Source organism: Cervus elaphus, chromosome 15, assembly GCF_910594005.1.
Source record: "Cervus elaphus chromosome 15, mCerEla1.1, whole genome shotgun sequence".
NCBI lineage: Eukaryota > Metazoa > Chordata > Mammalia > Artiodactyla > Cervidae > Cervus > Cervus elaphus.
In genome coordinates, this window is record NC_057829.1 from 82928396 (window position 1) to 82955816 (window position 27421).

The window sequence follows — 27421 nt, forward strand, 5'->3', positions numbered from 1 at the left end:
CAGTCTTTTGGTGGTGCTAGTGGTAAAGAACCTGCCTGCCAGTGCAGGAGACATAAGGGACACAGGTTTGATCCCTGGGTGGGAAGATCCCCTGGAGAAGGACATGGCAACCCACTCCAGTGTTCTTGCCTGGAATCCCGTGGAGAGAGGAGCCTGGTGGGCTATAGTCCATGGCATCAGAAAGAGTTGGACACGACTGAAGTAACTTAACACACACAAAGGAAGGAAAATTTTAAACCCTTATTAGTGAATTAAAGTTTCAATTTTGCTGCACTCTTTTGTAGTCACATTTTGTTGCTGTTGTTCAGTTGCAAAGTTGTGTCCGACTCTTTGTGACCCCGTGGACTGCAGAAAGCCAGGCTTCCCTGTCCTTCACTATCTCCCTGAGTTTACTCAGACTGATGTCCATTGAGTTGGTGATTCCATCCACGTTTCTCATCCTCTGTCATCCCCTTCTCCTCCTGCCCTCAATCTTTCCCAGCATCAGGGTCTTTTCCAATGAGTCAACTCTTTGCATCGGGTAGCCAGAGTATTGGAGCTTCAGCTTCAGCATCAGTCTTTGCAATGAATATTCAGAGTTGATTTCCTTTAGGTTTGACTGGTTTGAGCTCTTTGAACCTATTTTTGTTTACCAATTTTATGTGCACTATAAAGAGCATCAGATCAAAACATAACCCTTTAGGAAGGCAGTGAGACAGGAATATGCTGTAATATGTCATGTACAGAAATTGTTCTCTAACCCTAGTCCTTCTCTATTTGCCTTTGATGCCCTGAAGCCAGCACCTTTGGCTAAAAGTGTTTCTTAGAAGATAAAGGCCCCTGAATTGAATTATGGATAGCAATACTCTGGAGTAATCGAACCTTTGAGATATTAGATGATACAAATTAAGTCCCATCGCTAAATAAGACCTAGTGTATAGCTAAGCCCCCAGAGTGCTACGTGACACCTTCTAGATCTGAAGAGTACTTCCATGGTAAAGTTCCTTTAGATTTTTAAGATCAGCATATGTTGCAATTAATGTATTTTTTGTTGTTATTTTATTACAAACCAGGGCAAAGTGCAATTGCTGGGGAAGAACATCCCAAAGGCTCCATTCTGCAGGAAGTGCAGCTCAAGTTCCTGCTAACAGGTCTGCTTTCAGGACTGCCCTCCCCACAGTTCGCTATCCGTATGTGCCCCCCGTTGACCACAAAAAACATCAAGATGTATCAGCCGTTGCTTGCTGTTGGTGAGTTCCTGTTTTAACTCTTAATGTCTGTTTTACATTTTTAAGACATTAAAGTTTCCTGGTTATTAGAAAATCCTTTATTCTCCTTTAGAATGCTTTAAGTGGAGGAAGAGGCTCCATGAAATTGTGTAAATACTCATCTTGAGGTGCTTTTTTTCCCCTGTCTTGTTAATCTTTTTAAATCACAACAATAACTCATTCACCTATGGCAGATGACAGATTCTGACACCATGGGTGTGTTTTTGAAAGGTCAGGAGGGTAGTTCTGTGTGATGCTGAAACCAGACTGCTGGTTTTTTCTTGGACCATCTCAAGCTCTTCCTGTACATGTCATTTTGTTTTCAGTTTTTGTTAACTAACATTGTGGTCAAAGTTAATATTTAGCATCAGCAAGGATCTATATTTGCTAAGAATTGTATGTTAAACCTGGTTTTATTTTGTTCAAAGTGGCTCTTGTCTTTGTAAACTAAAGATTTGCCTTCTGGGTTGAAATTGCAATTTTTATGTTTTAGATTAATAAAAAATTGGTCTGGGTTTCAGCTTGCTGTCACAGTAATTTCATGGTAATGTGATTAACCTGGTTTCTTTTACAGAGAAAACCCAATTTTAATTTGCTTTTGAATATGTAAGGTTAAAAATTCATTTCTCTAAAATTTTGAAAAATAGAATATTTGAAATTGTCATTACTTTTCTTAAGATGCTATTGGTTTGAGTTCTGGTTTTTTCCCAGTACTCTAAACATGTGATTCATGATTCTTTTTTTTTTTTTTTTCCTAAAATGAAAATCTGATCACATGTATCTTGCAGCCCTTGTGTCTTAGCTGAGTTGCTGGCTTGTGAGACCTAATGGCTCATTTGAGTATTACTGTTTGGCAGTACTGTTATTTTCTCATTTTTTTCTGTTATCATCTTTTGAAAGTAATTTGAATTTTAAGATTCAGTGATCTGTGCTTATATGTATCCAGATTTATATAAATACAGATAGATGTTTAATTTTTGCTCTAGAAACTATTGATTCATATTAAATCTCTTATTGAAATTTCAGTTGGAATTTGTCAATGTACATAGAATGTATGTCTCTGAATGTCAGTATACCTAATTTGTCAATTAGGATTTTATTAATTTCTTGGTGAAAATTATGTCTTGAGATAGTTAGATAATAAGAGTTGATCAGAATCTGAGATTTCCATTGTAGAATAAGCTGTATTATAGTGGTATATAGTGAATAGCAAGTCATTTATTGAATTTAGTATAATAGCAAAGTAAAAGCAAAAAATATATGTGCCTGAAGTCTTGCAGAGTCATTAGGAAACATAAGCAGAGCTCAGCTGGATTTACTTCTCCTTCTAGGGCCTGTAGATCATAGTTTCAACATCAAAATGTGCAGAATATAGAAATCATATAATCATTTTAAACATTTGCTAATTGAAAAGTTTGAGTAATTTAGATATTTTCTCAGTACTAGAACTAGAAGATATTGTGGCATAGGTAATAAATATAAAGTTGTAATACCATATTTCTCTAAAATAGTTTTGCAAGAAATTTCTGAAGCTTTAATTCAGCAAGTTAACCAAGATTGGAATTTGCCTAGCATTTTTGCTTTTACTATTATTACATGATCCCTGGGTTGGGAAGATCCCCTGGAGAAGGGAAAGGCTACCTACTCCAGTATTCTGTCCTGGAGAATTCCATGGACTGTATAGTCCATGGGGTCACAAAGAGTCGGACATGACTGAGCAACTTTTTCTTTCACTTTCACATTATTATATTATTATTTCTACAATCAATTGCTTTGTATGAATCCATTAATTCTTTCAGTCATGTGTAGTGAGAAAGTGATTATGCAACCACTGACATTGTTCACTTTTCTTGCTTCACTTATAAAAACATATTAAGGGCTGAAACATTAATTTCTGAAGAATTTCAAGTGGCCATGTCCCTTCTAATTAAATTTTAGACTTATTATCTGAGACTGTGAAAAGGTTTAGGCATAATAATCACTACAAATCATAATACAGTGCTAACAGTAATAGTAATAATCACATCCTTACATTGTGCTGAGTGTTGTACTAAGTGTTTTACACGTACGTTTCTCATTTAATCTCCAATGAATAAATAGATTTTCAATGCAAACAAGAAAACTGCAAGAGTGTAGGGCAGAGCCAGGGCTTAAACTTAGGCTTCTTTAACTGTGAAATCCACAGTAAGCCACTGTACTTTACCATCTCTTCATGATGTATTTAATGTTAAAGACAGAGCAAAAATCTTTGTAAAGAAAACTAGAAAAATCTGGTTAATGAGTTCTGCTCAGTTGCATTTTTGAGGACCAGTTATAATAATAAACATTCAAAAAGCTCAAGAAAGTACATCGTCAAATTTTGTGTGTATTGAATTTGATTTTGAAGTCTTTCTTTGAAAATCTGTTTCTGAGTTTAGGTAAGGTTACAGAGTTCATGGGACTTCCCTGGTAGCTCAGCTGGTAAAGAATCTGCCTGCAATGCAGGAGGCCCTGGTTTGATTCCTGGGTTGGGAAGATACCCTGGAGAAGAGATAGGTTACCCACTCCAGTATTCTTGGGCTTCCCTGGTGGCTCAGATGGTAAAGAATTCGCCTGCAATGTGGGAGACCTGGGTTTGATCCGTTGGATGAGAAGACTCTCTGGAGGAGGGCATGGCAACTCACTCCAATGTTCTTGCCTGGAAAATCCCACGGAGAGAAGAGCCTGGAGAGCTCCAGTCCGTGGGGTCGCAAAGAGTTGGACACGACTGAGTGACTAAGCACAGCGCAGCGCAGAGTCCGTGAGATTAGACCCATTTTGAAAAGAGGGAAGACAGAGAAATATACTCTTCCTTCACACCTAGCTTAGGTTCCTTTTATAAAAGATAGATGTTTTAAAAGGATTAAAATCTTGAGAGAAGACTTTTGTTAGATCTGGAACTTCCACTAGATTAATTCTCCTCTATCATGTCATTTTGATAGGTACAAGCAATGGTTCTGTCCTGGTGTACCATCTCACCAGTGGGCTGCTGCACAAGGAGTTAAGCATCCATTCGTGTGAAGTCAAGTGAGTCTGTCATTGGGATATTGAGCTCATAAACATACGTAATATCAAAAAAGTTCTTAAGGACTTTTCTACACGAAATGCTCTGCAGTGATTATTTGACTGAAAGCTTTGAATCATAGATATTCTTGTCCAACTAATGGCTGTGTTCATTAAGGATGAGTACTAACTGTTTACTTCCTAGAGGACCTTAATTCAGTGGAGAATTTTTTCTCACTTTATTTCTGCATCTTACTTATTTCCCCTAAGATCTAGGCTATTTTCTTCCTGGATATAACTCTCTTTCCTTGTTCCAGTTTATATAGTTATTTTTTCCACTTCTGTAAAGATCTTATAGTCAGACTTCTGATGAAAAATTTGAGTAAAGTCACTTTAATTTTTAATTAATGTCATTTATTCTTTCATTTGACTTATGACCTGTTTTATGAGTTCTCTGAATGCAGAGGTATCTGAGGAAAGGCTAACAGGTCAGAAGGAAGCCTCTTGCTCTATGTTTTAAAGTATTATATCCCACTCCAATAAAAATAAAAATAAAAAGCATATACCTACCTGCTCCATAGCATTATTTTGCTGATCACATGACTGTATTATTTTCTTTGCCCTGGTAATGACGGATTGTAAAGTTACACATGTAAAATATAAATTTGTTAATCTTCAGTTATTTTTGGATGATTTTGGAACAAATGTATCAGGCTATTTTCTTACTTCTGTATATTATATAAATTATAGGTCTCATGTATATGTTAAAATTCTTGGTGAACCCTTAGCGTACACGTTATTCTGAATAAATGCATTTTCTAAATGGGAAGGGTCAGTGCTTGAAGTATCACAACTTCTGATTGTGATGGAAGTTTCTGAGAGTTAATGTTGCCTTAATCTTTCAAATGCATGATTTTTTGGTATAGCCTAAGTGACTGTTTATCGTCACTTTATGCTATTTCCCCCCACTGCCCCCCAGTATCTCCATAAATACACCTACATGGAGGAATAATGTCTTCAAAAGCATTAGGTATCTATTTGGATTCTTTCAGATTGTTGGTCATCTTTTTCTCTCCTTCCAGTAGTCCCTGATGCCACTGATACCTTCTCTCTCCCTTTCTTTCCCATTTGTATTGACATTTCCTCTCACCCTTGGATTTTGTGTGTAGTGTTCCCTTTTATGGCAAACAGCAATGAATCAAAACTCATCATTTAATCAATACTTGTTCTAAGGATTATGTTAAATATTAATACTTGGCTTTCGTTGTTTCATTGATTCCTCACTACAACTCTATGCAGTAGGCACTATTATTGTTCCCAGTTTACAGAAGAAGAAACAGAGTATTGTAGAGTCATCTGTGAAAAGGTATATGGAATTCAGTCTAGGCCTTTTAGGCTTCAGAACTGAGCTTGTAGCATCCATGTCCTGGGTCTTCAGATAAAACAGTTCACGTAGATTAATTGGAAACAGTTTGGCAGTAAGATAAAAGTGTTGACTAAACCAAGATTAATACCAAGAATTTGGTACATGCTTCTGGGAAATCAAGCACATTTTCATCTTTTTCTGAACACTGAAATCTTATTTATTTATTTATATTGAGGTGCAGTAAGATATATTAGTTTCAGATGTACCATGTAATAATACTTGTATGTGTGGTGAAATGATCACCACAATATGAAGTTTTTAATAAAGACACAATAGCTAGTTAATCAGTGAGCTATTTGCTATAAGTAAGATGGTTATTCTGGATTGCTCAGGTTGTAGGTGTCACTAAGAACATGATTTACACATTATGATAGTATTTGTTATTGACACAAAAATTATTTATAAAGTGTTGCTTGGGGTACCAAATAACTCTCAAGGGTATGCTACTCAGTCAGGCTAGTGTTGTGAATGATCTCGTAACTACACTCATTTTTTTAATATAAATTTTCCCTCTTAATTGCTATTTTAAAGATAATTCACATTTTACATCCAGAGATGGTGCTCAAGAGGATGCTTAAATACTGCTGTCTTTGTGTTTCAGTTAATGCAATTATAGTATTATAATTAAAAACCATTATGAAAATTTCACAGATGTGTTCTAAAATTTGCTGAACTTACTAGCAATAAACCCAATACATTCTAGATACTCATATGTAAATTAAACACCAACTTTTAAAAGGTGGTTTTTCTACCTTGTACTAAATGTGTTTTTTAAAACCACTTAATCTTAAATACTTCAGTCTTATGCATACCCATGGCCTGGAACTCCCTAACTATAGATAGTTTATATCAGTGTGTTTTTCAAAACCATGATGTTTTAATCAGTTACACTTTATAAATATGAAATATATATTGAATCTCTTCTCTGTGCATGTAAGCAGACAAAATCTTGGAGGCTTATAATCCAGTGGAAGATACCTAGAAGTAAACAATGTGGAGTGGTACATACAGGTTTTCTTAGATTATTAGAGTTCTTATATTATTAGTTGGTATCTTTGTCCTGTAGACTAAAATTACAATAATATAGCCCAATATTATGCTCATGGTCAAAAATTGTTACAATGTGTATGGGTATCAGAACACTGATGGACTTAGTATCACTTTGAGTCCATTGAGTTATTTGGGCAAAGTAAAATGATCTCCATTTTGTTCCTCTGTAAATGTGCAGAAGTTAGTTTCATATCATTGTAGAACTTCAAGGCTTTTCAGAAAGTGTGTGCTTCCCTCCAACTCCCCGGTGTTGAGAGGTAGCCAGGGTGGCATCCCCAGTACCGGTGACCAGGGCAGAACTTGGGAATCTGTAAGTGAGAGCCTGAACACTTGTCGGTAGATTTTAAGGTTATGGTTGTTCAGTAGTGAGGACTGCTACAAAACCAACTTAGATTATCTGAGTCAGAACACAAGCTACAGTTCTTACAAGTTTTTTTTAATAGAGCTCAGTGTATGGTTAAACATAGATGGACAGTGGTTTTCTAATCCTGGGAGCAGTGTTGTGCTCAGCTGTTTAACAAGAGTTTTCATTCTTTTCTTTTGAGAAATAATCCCCTCCTTATCTCATACTCTTTGAAGTCCAACGTGATTTTTATTTTTTTTAGTCATTCACTAGGAGTCAGATATACAGGCTGCTGCTGGAATCTGTTCACAAGCAATATACTTGTGCTCAATTATAAATAAGCAGCCACTCATGTTCTGTTACATCCTCAACACTGGGATGTCCTGTAAACAGTGGGGAAAGCCCTTCTCTGGATATGAACAGCACTTAGAAACATAAGGAAGCGTGGTAGGCTTTTTTTGGACATCATTCTTTTAATCTAACAGAATTTGCTGAGTGCCTGTCATGTGCTTGGATTGCCAGGACAGGTACCTCCCTCCTAAGAGAGTACAGTCTAGAGCTGTGCTTCTCCATCCATTGCACTGTTTCCTCAGCTTTTCTGGCTCTCAGGCAAAGCCCTGTTTGCCCTTTGAGTCTCAGCTTTAATGTTTCTCCAGGAAGCCCTACCTGGCCCGTGAGATCAGATTTCTGTGTGACTCGTGCAAGCTCCTGTTGAACTTGGCGCTGCTCTGTTTTGTGATAGATAACTCCAGATGCACTTGTATAATGCCTCTTTCCTGCCAGATCACCGGGCTCTTGAAGGACAGTAGTTAAGTCTGCCTCATTTGCAGCTGTATTCCCTAGCCTGGCAAGTTGCTCACATGTCCTGGGTACTTAATAGCACAGGCACCAGCATTTATGGGGTACTTAACAGATGTATCTTTAAAATAATAATTGAAAAGTGAGAGGACTGAAATTTTTCCTGTCTAGAGATAGCAGCATTACTATACCGGAGTATCAGATTTCCATCAACAAGACTTGAAAAGTATATCTTAAGGTTTCTGTGGGTAAAGAGATCTGATTGAAGCTACCAGACTTATGTAGAGAGCAGAAGTCCAAAATGCTTCTTCTCTCATTGTATTCACTCTAAATAGAAAAATTAATGAGTGCTCCACGTTAGGGGAAAGAAAGAGAAACAAGAGACAAAGGAACTCTTCCAGTGAATAATTAACCAACTTACATTGTAGTTACTGTGGTTTGAGTGTAGTTCATGGAGAGGCTTAGAGATCCCGAAAAAAGCGTAATTGATGGTGATGATGAGTCTCTGCAGCACTGACTCTGTGCCAGGCCTTCTTTATGCGCTCAGTGTTGTTACCCCTCCACAGCAGAGGAGGAAGCTGAGCTGTGGAGGAGCACAGAGCCAGTAAGTGCTGGAGCTGGAACTTGAACCAGGTAGTAGTCGAAGAGAGAAGGAGAAGTGGCCACTCCAGGCATGAAAATTCTGAAGAGTGCTCAGTTTTCAGCAATCTAATCTGATTGTTTCAACAACAAGTTTACATTTAAAGAGGTATAAATTGATAATAGGAATTCCCGGCTCTTGCAAATGTTACTTTCAGTTCTCTTGGGATTATCTTTGCTCCTCTGAGAAAAGACAAGTAGACAGATACACAAGGGGTCAGTGAGGAAAAGTTACTCTTGTTGAAGTAGCAGACAGGTTCAGATGATTGAGAGGTACCTGTGTTGCTGGGTAGCTTTGAAAATCACAGAGAACAGCGTGGATGTGATGCAGGAGCCATCACACCTTTTCTTGGGCAGGTGAGAGAGGTGGTCAGAGCAATTATGCTAACTCGAGCAATAGTGTTCAAATTAGAGTAGACATGGAAAAATTAGATCAGTCAGCAGGCGTTCCCCCTTAAAGGACAGAAGGCAAATATTTTAAGCTTTGTAGGCCGTAAGGTTTCTGGCGCAGTTACTCAGCCCTGCCATGGTGCTGTGAAAGCAGCCATTGATATTCTGTTGTTGTCTTGTAAGGGCTGATGAGCAATCGTGTGTAGAACAGAGGTTTAGATTTGCCTCCTAGCCAGCTGTCACCTTGTCTAGTAGAGACTCTGTGACCCCATGAACTGTAGCCCGCCAGGCCCCTCTGTCCATGGCATTTCCCAGGTAAGAGTATTAGAGTGAGTTGTCATTTCCTTCTCCAGGGGGTCTTCCCAAGGCAGGGATCAAACCTGCGTCTCCTGTATTAGCAGGCGGGTTCTTTACCGCTGAGCCACCAGGGAGACCCCATTACCTTGTAAGCAGTGCAGGGTAATAATAGTGTTTCTCACTTCTTTTTGTGACTACTGTGATGAACTCACATGTCCTGAGTCCCCTCGTTTTCCATTGATGGTTAAGCCGGTTATGTCAGTGGAAAAAAAACATGGACTCACCCACTGCCAGTCCCAAGGAAACGGGACTCAACAGGGCATTAGGCTGATAGGTTAGTGTCTTGTCATACATGTTTATTTTTTTCTTTTGTGCTTTTCTTTAATTGATACACTGTTTGGAGCTTTCATCCACTTCCAGTCTAACAGTTCAGTCTGTTTCTTCAGGAATTTCTGCTTCCTAACCAGCTAGGAATTTTGATAAAATTTGATAAAGTTCCTTCATGTACTCAACTTTAAGCAGTCTGCTCAGAATATTTCTATACCACTTGTTTTAAACAATGGAATTCTTGGCAATGATCTGGTGCTCTCTGCCAGATTTTAATAGTCATTTTAATGCCATGACTTCTGATAACTAAGCTATCTTTGGAGATAAAGTTTTAATTAGAAATAATTTTTTCTATGTTGGAAATATATAATTTATTCTCAAATGTTGTATTAATAATATTCTTTAATTAACTTGTACAATAAGGTTTAGGACATAGAAAAAACAATTTTCAAATAAATTCTTCAAACAAAGAATTTTAATCTTTGTTTAATTTCTCTATATAGGGGTATTGAATGGACGAGTTTAACTGGTTTTCTTTCTTTTGCTACCTCAACACCAAACAACATGGGATTAGTGAGAAATGAACTTCAGCTGGTTGATCTTCCAACAGGTTTGTGTATTTAGACTATTAAAATGTTTGAAATGGTATCATCATGTTGATCAAAGATGCTACTATTTAGAAGACATGTTCAAAATTCTTTCTTTCACCTTGGAATTTTTTTCTCAATTTGTGTATTCATTTTTATATATTTTATGTTTATGTATTCATTTTTTGGTTGCTCTATAATAACTGCCTTAGAAAAGACTCATCATTGTATGCAAATTGTGTTAACACGAGTTCATGGAGTACCATTAGCCCAAATGACAGATTCATAAATGAGATATCAGTGCTACTTCCAAGTACATTGTTACAGATAACCAGAAGTACAGTTTTAAAATAAATCTTTGTAGTTACACTTTTTTAGAATCTCTTTTAAAAATTTTGGCCTTTTCATGAAACCCTTAAAAATCTTACAAGGATTGTTTTAAAATGCTCAGCTTTGAAACTTTTGATATTCTCTGGCTAACTAATAGGAAAACTTAATTTTGGAGTTTAAAGGCATTACAGTAGGAAATATTCCAGTAAAGTAACTTGTTCACAGTTGTTAAAAACCTAAAACCCAGTCAGTTTCAAAATAAGAACTTAAAAGCAGAGTAAGGTGAAGGTTTTATATTATTTTTTATATAGCACATGGAATGATTTCAGGCATTTTTTTTTTTTAACAAAATTATGGGGAGTTTTTTTTAATGGCTTAGCAGTATAAATATATGTTGTTTCAACCAATAAGTTAAATGTGTGTGTAGTAAATCATGTATATGGTTGCTTCCTTATATTGTCAATACATATTTACAATTTATAGTTCTTACTTATCAGATTATGTTACGAAACCTCAAAGAATTAGCTCCTGTTAGTCCAGTGTTGCTCTAGTCTAATCGGAAATGACCTGCCTGGTGACCCATATCCCTGCATTCCTGATTTGTTGGTAAACTGACACTGGTCACTGCAGTCAGATGGTAGCCCAGGGATGAAATGCTGTTCCGTAGCATCATTCACTGAAAACATGCCTGTGCATTTTTCCCATCAGCTCAGGTTCAGAACTCTTAGATAACTTAAAAGCGGTCTTTCACAGATTTCTTTTTGAAGAACAGATTTCTGAGTAAAAGATTCTGACTTTTTTTAGGTAGGACATTTAAGTTCATAAATTATAGATTTTTACAGCCTTGTCTTCTGAGGAGACCAGCAGACTAGCAGAGCCGGGAAAGGGTGTAGGGTGTTTGGCGAGTAATAAGAGTGAGACTCGATGTGATAGTCCTGAAGAGCAGGGAGACACGTAGGCGTCCATTTGTCTTTGAATTGAGTCTCTTCTCTCTTTTGTTTCATGTAAATAGAAATCTAAGAGATGCTATTAAAATATTTTTTCAAACATAAGGTAGAACTTGTTTGTTTGTTTTTTTTAAGTTATAGAAAACTGTTTAACTTCTTTGGCTGTTAACTCATTCTTAATATTCCCCAATTTCAGTTTATAGAGACATTTGGAGGAACATGTCAAAATATTGTAGTTGAGTATTTTGCACATGGGACAAGAAATCTTAAATACCTATTCAAAGAGTGCTTTCCCCATTAGTTAATATTTGTAAACATGGAAATGTTTATAATACTTTGAACGTACCAGTAATTTTTATAGTAGATAATTGCTTTACCATAGATGTATTAAAACTTTAGAAATTGATGTTTCTAAATTTCTAAAATTAAATTATTTGAAAGGTACCACAGAAGGGCGTCAAGAAATTCTGTAAACAAAATGAAAATACCTTTTTATAAAGTAGATATTTGAATGTAAGTAATACAGTGTTAGTCTTATAATACTTTTGATTTAGTTTTGAATTTAGATCATTAGAAACAGCTTAAAGCAAATGGAAGAGTGAGGAGGAGACTAGAAGGTACCACTGATCAAATTACATTGGTACAGCTTTTAGTTTCTTATGCGTTTCATATGCTGTTTTTACATTTTGTTTAATATTTATAATTAAAGGCAGGAGCATTGCTTTCCGTGGTGAACGAGGTAATGATGAGTCGCCCATCGAAATGATTAAAGTATCTCATTTGAAGTAAGTGTCAACCTAAAAAAAAAATCTGGTGTTATCACAAGGGAATCTCAAGCATTTTTTTTTTTAATCTTTAAGGAAATGAGAACATGCATGCATGTACATAGAATTTCTTAGTGGTAGCAAATTGTGATGTGCAGCTGTATCATAGAAAATATTTTAATTGCAAAATTAAGTTGCTATTGCTTTTAATTCACCATTTCTATAAAGACAAGGTGACTTATCTGAATCTTAACATTTCAGATTGGTAAAATGAGTAACCCCATTTTGTTCAACTATAGCTATATTGATAGAACTACCTGTTACTCACTAGGAAATGTTATTTGTTATTTGGTTAAATTCTTTGTTCAGCTTCTACCTCAGTATGTGCTTATTGAGTGAAAGAATTCATTTTCCTTATTTATAACTTAGATCTAATTCTAGTAAGTTTTTTGTTCCAAAGAAAAATATATGTAAAGCAGAATCATTGACAACAGAGATTGACTGAAAACTAATCAAAAGAACAAAGAAAGGAGTAAGCACTCTGAAATTGTTTTTAACATTGCTTTAGCTTTTTGAGGATCTCTGCATTTCCATATAAATTTTAGAATCAACTTGATCAGTTTTATCATAAAAGCTTACTGGGATTTTGATTGTGATTGCATTGAATCCATGGATCAACATGGGGAAGAATGGACATCTTACCAAGTTTTGTGATTCATGAGCGTGGTATATATCTCTCCACTTATTTAGTTCTTCTTTAATTTCTTTCAATAATATTGTGTAGTTTCCAGTATACAGGTCCTGTGCATCATTTGTGAATTATTTTTTGCTTTTTCTTTGATGCTATTATAAATTATATTTTTTCTTCTGTTAATTTCAGTTTTCAATTATTCATATACCAAAATAGTTGGACATAATATTTATTTGTAACATTATATAAGCTTCATGTGTACAACACTATATTTCTACTTGTATTTTATATACTTCACAACATGCTCACCACCCAAATTTTATTTTCTGTCTGTCACCATACAGTTGATCTCCTTTACCCATTTTATCCTCTCCCCTGAGTCTTTCCCTATGGTAATCACTACTTTGTTCTCTGTATATCAGTATGTTATGTCAATCAATTTTATTAATTGTTTCAAAGAAAATCCTTTGGGTTTCTTTCATTTTTCTCTGTGGTTTTCTGTTTTCTGTTCGACTGACTGCCATGCTTATGTCTTGTTGAGTTACTGACTTCTTTATCACTGAAATAACCTGTTTGTCTTTTCTCAGAAGTTTAAATCTGATTTGTCTGATTAGTATAGATACTCTAGCTTTCTTTTGATTAGTATTTGCATGGTATATCTTTTTCCTTCCTCCTATTTGTAACTTATCTCTGTCTTTGTATTTAAAGTTGATTTCTGAAAGAGAGCATATAATTGGACTTATTTTACTACTTGATCTGATAATCTCTGCTTCTAATTGCAGTGTTTAAATTACTCATATTTAATGTAATTATCAACATGGCTTATGTTTTCATCTGCCATTTTGGTAGTTATTTTCTCTTTTCTCATTTTAAGTAAATTAATATAGCTTATAATTATGTTAGGTTTAATTTCTCATAGGCAAAATATCAGTAAAACCCACATAAATAAAACTTCTTTGGGGGAGATCCTCAGTAATTTTTTCAAATGTAAGGGAGTCCTGCCACAAAAAAGTCTGATAATTGCTCAAACTATTTGGATGCCAGATTTTTCTATTTCTCGTCAGTCTTGACTCTACACAAGCCTACTAAATTAATACATCTTAAACGTCTGGTCACATTATCACCACTGCCTCAAAACTCAAGGATCCCCTGTTCTCTACAGAATGAATCTCTATTCACGATAGTGTTGCATTTTAGGGTGTCTTAGGGCTTTTAATGTGAATCCAACATTCACGTTATTCTTCTTTCTCACAATGATTGCTCTCATCTCACATACTCTGCATTTCAAGTAGCATATTTCCCCCACACACCCTGTCTCCTTTTCTGTCTTTTGCCATTTATCACACTTGTAACTCTGCCTAGAATGCCATTTCCCTATTGTCAAAGTTAATATCAGTTTTCATAGTGAATCTTTATAGCATTTACCAGGTTCTTTTTTATTTATATTAGTTATTTACATACATGTCTCTGCTTGTTTTTATATTAAATATAATAAAGTGTGACATATTTCATTTACATAATCCATTGTGATTTATAAAATCCTTTCATGTGTGCTGTCCCTTTTTCTTTATCCTTGTAGTGTTTAGTGAGATTGATGAGGCAGGTATTATTAACACCATTTTAAAGGTAAGTAGACTAACACTCAAAAGGTCACATGGTTTGTCTGAGGTATCAAGTGGGAGAATCTTAAGTCCTGTGATACACTGAGCTACAAGTCACATTTCCTACTCTGTCACAGTTCCTCACAGTCGGCATGATAGAAACTTTACTTCCTTTTTCATTTAGTTTTTCCCGTAACCTGCATACCAATCAGCCCATTGATACACGTAGTGGTATTTTCATGTCTCAATGAGAAAATTGAGCCTCAGGAGGGTTATTTTAAGATTTGGATGTGAACTCATGCCTTTTCTCATTCTTCATTCTGAGCTAGGCTCCTTGCCCTGAGGGTGTGTGTGACTCTCATAGGTCATCTTAGAGCTTTACCTTCTTAGGACTACTAATCAAGAGGGCTAAAAGTTAGTTTAAATTATCTTCATTTAGAATGTGTCATCTGAGCTTTATGAACTTTTTATTTGTACTACTTATGGTGAAAATACTGCAAAAAGAGCTTCATTTAGTAATTTTGTTTATTTTAGGCAGTATTTGGCAGTTGTATTCAAAGATAAACCCCTGGAGTTATGGGATGTTAGGACTTGTACCATTCTTAGAGAAATGTCCAAAAACTTCCCTGCAATAACTGCTTTGGTAAGTTACAGTTTTAAAGAAGTAAACAGTTTATTTGGGTATGTATATACGTGGTGAATATTTTTCTTTAGCTCAAATTAAAATCATTACTGCTGTATGTTTTATTGCAAAAAATGTATATTCAGAGAAGATGATCTAAACAAATGGAGATAATTCTTATTTTCTTGGATGGGTTAAGCTAATATTATGTGAAAGTCCAATTAAAATTTAATTTAGATATTTTGAGGAGCATGATAAACATATTCTAAAATATTTATGGAAAAATAAAAGTCCTAGTAGCTAAGTTAACCTTGGAAAAAAGAGAGTAATATAGGCAGTATGGGTGGAGGTAGGCCCCATCCCACTCCATAGAAATAAAGTAATGTCATATTGGCCCAAGTAAGAGAAATGGATCAGTATAATAAAGAGTTCATTAATAGGCCCATAATATTTGGTAACTTAGTGTACAGCAAAATAACTTACAAACCCAAGGGGAGGGACAGCCTGTTTAGTAGAAGGTGTTGGGAACCTCTAACTTCATAGAAATACTGGATTTATGCATAATACCATATTCAGAGGTGGGCTCCACAGGATTAATGACCTAAATGTGAAAATAAGTACAACGATAAAATTAATATAGTCAAATACAGAAGAATATTTTTGTGTTCTGGGGGTAAAAGAGGATATCACAAGCTCAAACCAAAAGGCATAAAGGTAATTAATGAATTTGATTACATCAAGATTGGTGCTTTCTATTCAATGAACCATACTACTGTCAAAGTTAAATACGGAAGACAACTTTTAAACTTTCTTTTAAAAAAAGAAATTGTCCAGTGTCTTAAGATGGACAGAGGACTAACTAATCCCTCTAAGGAATTAGTATTGTGGGAACTCCTGCAATGAAGCAGAAGTAGCCCCAGTGGAAAGATGGACAAGATGAAAGATATGACCAGTTAATGAATGTCAGAGAGACCTAAAAGGCCAATAAGCATGTGAAAAATATTAAGAATCCTGGGTTTTGAGATGTGCAAAGTAAAATGGCTATGATAAACCTTCTAGACAAACAAAAATTGGAATGCCAGTAGCATCCCGTGTGGGTGAGGTATGGGCTGTAAGAATTCTTAGGCACTGCTGGTAGACCAGTGAAGCCATTCTGCAGAGCAAGCTGGTAGCACTTAGTCAGATACAGACGTCCTCTTTGCCCCAACTGGTCAGCTTCTGGTCACACAGGAACTTCTGTGTGGATGTTGAAATTTCAGTGCAGGTAATTGCCCATGATGAGAGTATAGAGACAATCTGGGTGTCCTTTCCTGGGAAAACTAAACTAAAAACTAGACTGAAAATTGACAGATGTACCCATGAAGTACTGTGTAACATACAGAAACAACAGAGGTGGGACTTGAATACATTGTGCCGAGTAAAAAGAGCAATGGGATGAGATACATAATCCACTACTGTTCATGCAGACCACAAATACGTGCATGTAAAATAACTACATGTTTAAGAATTTATACATGTGAGAGGATATTAGATTAAATGTTTTAGAGTAACCAGGAGTAAATAAATAAAACTAGAGGTTTGGGGTGGGCCTATAGGTGATAATGGGCAATGACTGGAGGAGTGTGTGATCAGCTCATCTAAGGGGGAGGTGGGGAGGTAAGGAGTGGGAGGTACCATAACTAAATGTATTATTTTGATTTTGAAAAATGAAAGCATCAAAAGCTTAAGCCTTTTGGAGTTTGCCATTAAGCTCTTTTCCCTTAAGCTCTAATTGAAGATTAGAGGTGGAAGGAAATAGAGATAGATTATTGAAACCTTCTATCATAAGCTTTAATGAAAATGCATGCCTTCAGCCTTTCTAAAAATAAAAAAATGTAAAACCTAAGAACAAACTGTGAGTTCATGTGCAGTAACAAGAAGTGATGCTGGGCAATAGTGAGTATGGCCCGCTCTTCTGGAAGAAAGAGGAACTGAGCGCTTGTGGGTGTGTCTGCCTTTGATTCACAGGAATGGTCACCGTCTCACAACTTGAAGAGCTTAAGGAAGAAGCAGCTGGCCACCCGAGAGGCCATGGCCCGCCAGACTGTGGTCTCAGATACGGAGCTGAGTGTGGTTGAGTCATCTGTGATCAGGTGCCCTGCTTCCGCCACTGTCATTTGTAATAACCTGGTTATTACAGATAACCAGGAATTTATTATTTCCTGCTTGGGAATTTTGTTAGACAGGTGGCATCCTAAGGCACCTCTAGTCCACTTTGGAACAGTCTTTGATGTTTCAGTACACGCTCATATGACTAAAGAGTTAGTAATTGCATTGCTTGGTGCAGCGTGCAGTTTACATGTCAGCACCTGTTAGTGAGCATGATTGATTCTCAGTGCCCTTCGGCTCCATAGACTTCAGCTTCTGAAGTTCAAATGAACGTAGCGTTAACACCCAGGTGGACCCTGTTGTCATTTATGTTCACCACAGAAATGTATTGGGAATTCTAACTTTTGTACTGCCCCGTCCCCGCCAGATTAACAAATAAAAAACTTCAGAGAATGATGGGCCAAGATAAGGCCTCTGTTTTGCAGCAGAAACAGCAAAGAGGCTTCTTTCCCATGTGAAGTCTAGATCACTACATTCTTCTGTACAGGGTAAACATTCAGTCGTGGTATGAAGAATAATTTGTGTTTTCCTGTTATTGCCAGGCAAAGATTAGTTTCAGCCTTTTTTTTTTAAAAAAATGATTTGACCTCCTGTTAATCCATCTGTATTTTGGGTGAGTTAATTCATTATGTCACTCTAGGGGGGGAAAATTCTTCATCTTTTCCTCCATCCCAAAGCTTGTTGCAGGAGGCTGAAAGTAAATCTGAACTCAGTCAGAACATCTCTGCCCGGGAGCATTTTGTGTTCACCGATAATGATGGCCAAGTTTATCATCTCACTGTTGAAGGAAACTCAGTGAAAGACAGTGCTCGGATCCCACCAGACGTGAGTCCAAACTGGTTAAACCTGCATGAAGATTTCTTACCATAGACCTCATTAGTTCTATATCCAGTAAAGCCACAGTTAAGGTGGAAAACTATTTCAGAAAAGTTTAATCTAAATAAACTTTATTAAGGAGATGTTACCATTGATTAAATTTGTCCCATACTTTTGGAAAATAGCATTATAACTATTTTGATGGCATAACATGTGCTGCTCATTTTTGTCATTATAATAATTCATGAGGAACTATTTCCATTTTATCTGTGATAGGATTGAAGGAGAATCAGTAACTTTCCTCAGGTTGCCTGGCCTCGTGACATATCAGAGCAGCATGTAAACCAGGTCTATGTGTCGGACTCTGGTCTCTCCTCTTTCCATTTCAAGTATTACCCTGAAGGATTTGATTTAAAAATCTAGTATTATTTTTAGGTAACAGTAATCAAGTTGTAGGTATAAAGGTATTTATTAATCTTGACTAACATATATATCCCCTATGGCCTTGTGGAATTCTGTAACTAAGGATTTATAGTTAATAATTTGTGTCAGCATGTATCTCATGGGTTTTTTTCCTGAGTGGATGAAGAAAATGTTTTTGCTAATATTACTATACCTATTAAGTAGAGGATGAGATTTTATATATGTGTATATATATATCTATAACTATATATAACTAGCATGTGAAAGTGCTTTTCAAGCTGTAATTCCAGTTTTACTGTTACACAGAATGAGTCATATTTGAGAGTTAGTAATGTCTATTTTAAACTCTTAATAGTGCCAAAAGTTTTCACAAGTTTAAAAGGATAAAAATAATGCAAATGTGAAAGATTGATATTTGGCATTATGATAGGAGCAGTAACCTAACTTTAAGTGCGTAGATAGAAAAACTGCAGTTCAAGAGTGTGGCCTTAAGAGTTTCAGTGTAATGAGCTCTACTCTGGAAAATCAGTTGGCTTTCAGAGCTCCTCCTTTAGACCTCAGAGAAGGCCCCACCTTAGCTCCTCTAGTGCCACTTGCTAATAACTCATTCTCTTTGTTTTTAATTACATCATCTTTGAGATTAGAATAGAAATAATCCAATAATTTCTGAGATTCTAGGTCCCCGCACTCTAGAAAAAGTTTAAAACTTTTGAACACTAGACACATGAATTTTCCTTTTTGTAGGGAAGAAAAGGGGAGAGAAAAGTCCTGCTGCTTTTAGGATTATTGCACAACACAGCTTTTAAGATTCTGTCTCTTCTTATGGAGGTCTGGTCAGGATATAACAAGCCTTAATTCTGCCTGCCAGATCCTTTTATTCCACAGCTGGAAGCAAAGAATGACCAGCCTAATAAGGATCCAGCCTCCAGTGAAATTAATGTATATTTTAGAGCAGAGTATTTTAGGAAAAGAGAGTTATGTATCTACTGTATAAAACATGAACGATTGATTTGGGTTCATTATTTTTATTTTCAGTAATCAAAATATTTTTCAGTGACCAGTGTGTAGAATTGAGGCAGAGGTTTTGTTTATTTTAATCTAATATTTTCTTAACCTTCCTTCCAAATATAAAATACTAAGCCGCTAAGCCAGTTATTTTGAGTTGGAACTTTACCTTTAAATTTTGGCCCCAGAACTATAGAGCATATAAGAAATGGTAAAAAGAAGAAGCCTCATATATTTTAAATTACATTCCCATGGAGAGTTTATAGTTGACTGACTGCCTTTATTCAGAAAACTGTGGGAGAGAATGATTATCTGTTTGCTGCCAGCTTTACTTCGATCCTTTGAACATCGTGTTTTACATGTAGGCAACATATCAGTGCCAACTAAAAATACTCTACTGAGTTTTAAATCTTTCATTGGTTCTCTTGGGATTATTTGGAGCCAGAAAGCAAGTTTGTCCCACATTTCTCCAAAAGCACCTTAGAATCTTCATATGGCTTGTATCCCATCAACAAACTCTTAGATAGAAAGTTCTATATTGTTTAATTGTACAGTTGTTTTAATACATCACTTGTAATTCTAAGCTGGTGACAGATTTCTGGACTTAACTTTTAATATTCTAATTTTTAGAAGTTGGAAACTAATGTAAAAATGTTTAAAAAAAATTCTCAGGACTTAAAAAGGTTAAATTTAGAGTCAAACTCTTAAACATTCTGTTAATGTGGTCAGAATAATAGAAATAAGATCTTGGAGTATTGCTTTATATTGTACTGAATTCTGTTTATTTAACATAGCTTTCTAAGTTTTTTACTAATCGAATCATTAGAATAATTATTTTTAATTCAATTTTATCTTTTGTTTCTTGACCTACCACTAGGATTTATGCAGTATTTGGTGTATGTGCAAGTCTTTTAATAGCCAATTTAGCAAAACTCTGGAGCATTCCTACTTCTTACTAGCAATACCATGAGAACCAAACGTGAATTTTTAATATTGTTCTACAAATGATGAAAAAAGATTTCTTTGAATATAAGAATATAAGTAGAAAAGTAATTGAGCAATATTATTGAATAGCTAGCATTATATTGACTCTGTGACAAACATTGTCATAAGGCCTTTACCTGTAAAAATTTATTAACACTAATAGGAACTCCTCAAATTTTATGAGCTTGCCCTACTTTATTGATAATAAATCCAGACATATAAAGATTAAGTAAGCATGTCCCACATCACACAGCAAATTCAGTGATACGGCTGGGATTCAGGTCCACATAGCTTTCCTGAGAGCCCCAACTCTGCGTCTCTCCATCACAGTACCTCTGTGCATGTGTTAGAGCTGCATGCTCCTTCCAACCCACTTTGATTTGTTACAGAAGTGTCTCATTCTTGTATTTGTGTTTCCCTGTGTAACTTCTCTGCAGAACCTTCTGTGAATTCAGATTTTACAGATGCCTTCAGTGTACAGTATCTCTTCTCCTTCATTATTCATGAAGGTATCAGCGAAGCTATGAATCTTTTTTTCTTTTTTAATTGAAATATAGTTGACACACACTATCATGTTAGTTTCAGATGTACTGCATAGTGATGAAGAAGAAGAATTCTTCTTCTCAGTAGAAGAATTGCTGAACGGTTGTGAGACAGCTCTGAGTTCCCCCAGAATAAATGTGTTCATCCTTTAGCAGTGAGGGATAACTTGTGAAAGGATGTCCTTTCCTTCTGTTTTTTCTTCTTTTAATTTTCTTTTCTCTGAAGTAGTTCTTCCTCAAAAGACATCCCTTCTCTATAAATCTAGTTCAGATGATAATCTCTATTGAATTGAAATCTTCTGTTTCTTCTTAGTTGAAATTGAAATGCTAGGTAGCCCTCTTAGTGACTAAACTCTGTTAGTGTTTGATGATGTTCATACTAAAGGGAATCCATTTATAATTAGGTTTTATTACAGTATCTTAGGGGCTTCCCTGGTGGCTCAGTGTGTAGAGAATCCACCTGCAATGCAGGAGATCCAAGTTTGATCCCTGGGTTGGGAAGATCCCCTGGAGAAGGAGATAACAACCCACTGCAGTATTCTTGCTTGGGAGATCCCATGGACAAAGGAGCCTGGTGGGCTATAGTGTATGGGGTCATAAAGAGTCGGACACGACTTAGCGACTAAACCACAAGCAAAATATCTTTATTATTTCTTCACAGTTGTTAAATAAAAGTATTTCTCTGTTGTGACTGCTTAATAAGTGGTGAAATTGATGTGTGTTTGTTGCTGTTCTTTTCTAGGGGAGTATGGGTAGCATTACTTGCATTGCTTGGAAAGGTGATACATTGGTTCTTGGAGACATGGATGGAAATTTAAATTTTTGGGATTTGAAAGGCAGAGTGTCCAGGTATGTGTCAGAATTCAGGTGTATTATTTGGCTGAAACAAAAAATCTTGATATAGTTCCACTGGTGGCTTGTTACTTGGCAATAAGCATCACTAAATATAGTCACGTGCAGGTTGGACCCTTGGGTCTCTTGTTATAGAACTTGAGAGGAACGGCCTTGAACTAAACTCCAGAATAGTCATAGATGACCGTTACCTGCAGGTGGCCCACACAGAAGTGCTGGGACACTATTCCAACTGTTGTTAAAGAGCAGACCATGTCTGTCATGTGTGACCCCTGTCCCAGAAAGCAGAGTGATTCTCCTGTCATTTCACTGGACCTCATCAAAAGCAGAAATAGAAAGAGACATTGGACATATCTCTCAATAACGAGATATTACTCTACTTCATATTGGTGTTTTGGTTTCTCTTTGTCCTCAGAGGAATACCTACACACCGAAGTTGGGTGAAGAAGATTCGTTTTGCCCCTGGTAAAGGAAACCAAAAATTAATAGCAATGTACAATGATGGAGCTGAAGTATGGGATTCTAAAGAGGTAAGCCCAGCTCCACGTGGGTTCACTGCAAATGAAGCTGCTGGTCACAGGAACTATGTATTTTTTTCCTTCCTTCTGATTTATAAATGGGTTTGTCAGGCTTCTTAGAACAGTTTTCTTCCTTTAAAAATTTTTCTTTTATAGTATTTCTGTTCTAAAGGTGACAGCTCAACAGATTGTTAATGTTATCACTATCTCTGGGACCTTCAAAATGCAGTCTGCATGTGGAAGATAGATTGCCCAAGACTGCTCAGTTTTAGACATGAACTGGACCTTCACCACAGGCGCTGTCTTTCTTGCTCGTTTAGTCTGGAATGATAAACATCTTCCTTTTCTTTCTGAAAGTGACAACCAAATTCACTCTTGAAGGTTCAGATGGTGAGTAGTTTAAGAAGTGGAAGAAATGTAACCTTTCGGATATTGGACGTGGACTGGTGCACATCAGATAAAGTGATCCTGGCTTCCGATGACGGGTGTATCAGGGTTCTGGAGATGTCCATGAAGTCCACGTGCTTTAGGATGGATGAGCAGGAGTTGACCGGTACGGAGTTCTAAGGGAAGGATGCTTGGAAATGTCTTTATTTTGCACCAGCTGTTCTTTTCATGGGAGAGAGCTGCTTCTCTTTAATTTCGTTCTTTCTTTCTAGGAATCTACGTTTGAGAATGTATATTAACTTAAAGCTTGAGTGTTTTTACTGCTGAGATGCTAGAGTCTGTAATTAGATATCAGTCATTCCCCAACGCTGGTTTACACAGTGCCCCTTCCTTGACCTCTTTCTGAGTGCTCTGTCAAAAGATCAAAGATGTTTACATGAATAAAAATGACTTCCTCAGACTTTAGGAGAGCTCATCAGAGGACACAAATCTAGTGGTAAAGTGCTGCTGGCTTTTTAATAGTGAGTCTTGTGTCTTTTGCAACCATATATCATGGAAGAATAACTTTGGAAAGTGTGAATTGTAATGCCTGTCTTATGACTTGTTAAAGGGCCAGTCAAAACAGAATTAGATGATTGCACTACCCTGCCCTTTTTTATATGATGGTTTTGCGATTTTTTTTCTGAGAATGAAAGCTATTTTAGTAAAAAGTAGCTATGAATGAGAAGTTTGTGAATGTACTCATCAATCTATTTGAAAATGAGATGTCCCTTCATTAAATTTTCTCCAAGCATACCTTTGGTATACACACTGGGCTATCTCATCTGTAAAAAAAAGTCATAAGAGAATTGTTTAGTCATTTACAGAGTTTCATCATAGAAACTGTCAGCTGTGGAAATTGTCTGTACCTTCACAGAGTCAGTCTTTGGCACATTCAGAGACAGTAGGGTTTTAAAAACATGACCCCTCATGTTATGTTTGTGCTTGAGGCACTACTGAGTTGCTGTGTATGTTGACTGGGCTGCCTTTAACTTAGATTAAATGGGTTTTTGTTTGTGTCACTGCTCCACCCCTGCCACTGTATTTGGGAACCATCGCTTCTTACTCTGTAACTGTGACTGCCGTCTAGTGAGCTGCAGTGGAGCTCTGCATTCCCACATCTGTCCTCAAGATCCCTGCCAGCTCTGCAGAAGTAGCAGGACCTCCCTCTAGGGAAGGACAAGCATAGATACAAACTTTAAACATAAAGTTATTGAGGAAGTTAAGGGAATTTCAATAATGATTTTTTCTTTTAATTTAGTTATTAGTTCTAGGTAAAGAAGTATGCAAATGTAATCTAGATGTTTGAGAAGCTATTCTTTGACCTTTATCTTAAAATTTGAGTCTAAAAGTCTCCAAAACCAAGGTACTTGTTTTTAAATTAAACTCTTTATATAATGAATGAGAGCCCATTGTTAGCTTAATGGGCTACCATGTTTAATACCATGAATGAACAGGTGACCCTCAACCAGATTTTATATTACATTTTTCTTTTAAAATTTTCCTAAAAAAAAAAAAAAAAATCCTATCGAATCTCTAGTGGTGCAATCTCAGCCAAAAAGGGCAAGTTTTAAAGTAATAAAGGGGAAAGTCAATGAAATTGTGCATATATTCCCCAAATTGAACTTTAAACTCATAACAACACTCAATAAATGTTAAAGAATAAAGACAGGTGAGAATGTAAACATGGAGTTAGGAAAAAGATTTCTATGTGTTTGCTGCCAGAAATGTGCTGATTTGAGCTTGGAAAAATATGTTTGATGTAATATATTTCTATTCTGAGGAATTAGAAATATATTTTGGACCGTATTGATGTAGGATAATAAAATCTTTTGAGGTCATATGCAGTGATAGAATATTTAATATATTTGCTTCATTTCTCCTTTATGACAAGTAGAGAAGATCATAGGATGTTGATTCAAATCTGTTTTCTTAGAATAGCTTAGTCTTCTTCCTCCACCCCCGCCCCTTATTTACATTTTTCTGACACTGCCTCTTCTCCCAGTAAAAGGGGAAATCAGACAAATGTAGATAATTAGAATCCCTGTTTTTAAGTTGGAGAATCCTTCTTACCTGCTGCCTAGATCAGGGGCGTAAAATGGCATAAAACGATATTCTTTTTAGCAGTGTCTTAAAAAGGAATCCAGAACTATGAGACTTGTTTAATAATATTTTGTATGATGCTGTTTCCAAGAACGTTCAGTACTGTCTCTGTGGGGTGAGAGACTCTTCGGTGTAACTCTCTGCCAACACTTAGCCCCTGTGTCTTAAGCAGTGATTACACTAATATACTGTCTGAGTTGCCACCACCAGACTTACACATTGTTGTCTTCTGACTTCTCTGTGAACTGTCTATAGCAGAAGCTTTATAGTTGTATACAATTCTACTTGTTAAAAGCAAAATCTGTGTTTTTGTCTAGAGCCTGTGTGGTGCCCATATCTCCTTGTTCCCAGGGCTGCTCTCGCCTTGAAAGCTTTCTTATTACATCAGCCTTGGAATGGACAGTATTCTTTGGACATTTCTCATGTGTAAGTTTTTTTGCATTTTTGTTTTCCTTTCTTAATTGATTTAAGATTGAAGGACACCCCATGAAAATTAGCAGTGGCTGGTCTCCAGGGCTTACAGGGATTGGAACCTTAAAACTGAGTTGAGGCAGTGATGGCAGAGACCCTGAAGGAGTCACTGATCTGCCTCTTGTCTTTCCCACTCTGGGGACCTGGGCGCAGCTGTGAGTACACACAGGGCTGTCAGGTGGCCCTGTGGTCATATTACGGTCTGAACCTGGGCATGCCATTCTGAGTGTGGAGAGGGCCAGTTGAGGCCAAGAGGAATTTGGGGACAAGATTCAGTTCAGTTAGTCACTCCAGCCATGTCTGACTCTTTGCGACCCCATGGATTGCAGCATGCCAGGCCTCCCTGTCCATCACCAACTCCCAGAGCTTACTCAAACTCACGTCCATTGAGTTGGTGATGCCATCCAACCATCTCATCCTCTGTTGTCCCGTTCTCCCGCCTTCAATCTTTCCCAGCATCAGGGTCAGGGGACAACATTAAATCTTTTTAAAAGTAGCATAAAAGAATCTACTTCAGAAGTGTTTTATGTTTTATAGCCTGCCTCCTTGCAAAAAATAGTCACAGAAACCATTATTGGTAGTGGTTAGTTAAACTACCACAAGTATTATGGGACCTTTGCTGTGTGGAATGCACAGATAGACATGGGTTGTGTGTGTGCTGAGTCACTTAGGCGTGTCTGACTCTTTGTGACCCCATGGACTGTAGCCCACCAGGCTCCTCTCTCTGTGGAATTTTCTAGGCAAGAATACTGAAGTGGGTTGCCATTTCCTTCTCCAGTGGATCTTCCCGACCCAGGGATCAAACCCACATCTCCTGCGCTGGCAGGCGGATTCTTTACCACTGAGCCACCAGCAAAGCCCTGGGTTAGGAGAATTAAAACAATAAATGTGATGAGATGTTCTTTCTCCAAGAAGTATCTACTCAGAGAAATGAATGTTAATTTTGCAGAGCAACGAGCAGATTCCTGTAGCCATTGCTAAGTTCCTTATTAATATGAATCTAAACCTGATAGTTTTAGAGCTCACTAATAAATTTTCTGGTTTCTTGAAAGCCAGAGAAACTTTGTGTGTTCATTTCTCAGTTTTGACTCAATAAGATAAAAGCAGACATTAAAGATGATTGGTAGGTTCCTGAGTAGTCTATTGCTATTTCAGTCTACATGCAGTTTTTTAACCAAGGACTACAAAGAAGTTATTTCTGTATTAACAAAACTTTTTTTCCTGGTGAAGAAATAAATGGTGGTAAATAAAAAATGAACTCATTTAAAATATTTTCTTGGCACAGTGATTATCCAGAAAATGAAGAAATAAAGAATCTCCTTCAAGAGCAGTTGAACTCATTGTCTAAGTAAGCACTCTGACTATGTTTTATTAGAGAATAAGATTATGAAAAAGAAGAACATAATGATTTAGACTTTTTAAAGTTAAAATAAGCCTTGTTTTGGAAAATATTAGTGGCCCATGGAGAGACTCTTCTCTTCGCCTCAGTTTGTTTCCCTTTAGAGTCTTTGTTTTGTGGAAGTAAGTTTCACATTGCTGTGGTCTCATGTCAGGGCAGGAGATGAAGCAGTGGGGTAAGCCGCCTTGTAGCTAGCCTGCCTCCAGCACAAATGCCCTGCGAAGCCTCATGTTAGAGGATGGATGTACACAGGGCAATTCTTGTGTGTCAGCTTCTCTCTCCTGAGATAAGTTCTCTGTGTCAGCTGCTGTGTGTGCACAATTCTGGCTAAGAAATTAATGTGTTCCCTAGAGTCAAGAGCATTTACAGATAGGTACTGTGAATAACACTGGAAAGGAGTGTTATTCCTTTTCTACGGAAAGGAAGTAGAAAAACTTGACTCCACAAGGAGTTCTTGGGAAAACATATCTTGGCAATCTAGAATCCATCACATATATTTTAATACTTAATAAATTAATGCTAAGGGAATATTATATTGATGTCAAATTCAAAGTAATTACTTTTTTCTCTTCTCTGTCCCAAGGTTAACGTTTATGTTTAAATGGAAAAGAATAGATTTAAAGACTATCTCCTCTTCTTTCTGATTTATAAAGT

At 36.6% G+C, this 27421-nt stretch overlaps 1 protein-coding gene across 3 annotated transcripts in view; it reads left to right on the forward strand.

The window, feature by feature from the left end:
- The window catches only part of WDR11 (WD repeat domain 11), a 54537-nt gene that overhangs the window by 19608 nt on the left and 7508 nt on the right, over positions 1 to 27421 (forward strand). For all 3 annotated transcript variants that reach the window (XM_043925499.1, XM_043925500.1, XM_043925501.1), the window contains 12 exons: positions 1053 to 1229; positions 4208 to 4292; positions 10042 to 10148; positions 12112 to 12187; positions 14993 to 15101; positions 17088 to 17212; positions 17906 to 18053; positions 21741 to 21847; positions 22266 to 22380; positions 22750 to 22921; positions 25215 to 25323; positions 26654 to 26716. In XM_043925499.1, the coding sequence (XP_043781434.1) occupies positions 1053 to 1229; positions 4208 to 4292; positions 10042 to 10148; positions 12112 to 12187; positions 14993 to 15101; positions 17088 to 17212; positions 17906 to 18053; positions 21741 to 21847; positions 22266 to 22380; positions 22750 to 22921; positions 25215 to 25323; positions 26654 to 26716 (1393 nt within the window). The remainder of the gene's footprint in view (positions 1 to 1052; positions 1230 to 4207; positions 4293 to 10041; positions 10149 to 12111; positions 12188 to 14992; positions 15102 to 17087; positions 17213 to 17905; positions 18054 to 21740; positions 21848 to 22265; positions 22381 to 22749; positions 22922 to 25214; positions 25324 to 26653; positions 26717 to 27421) is intronic.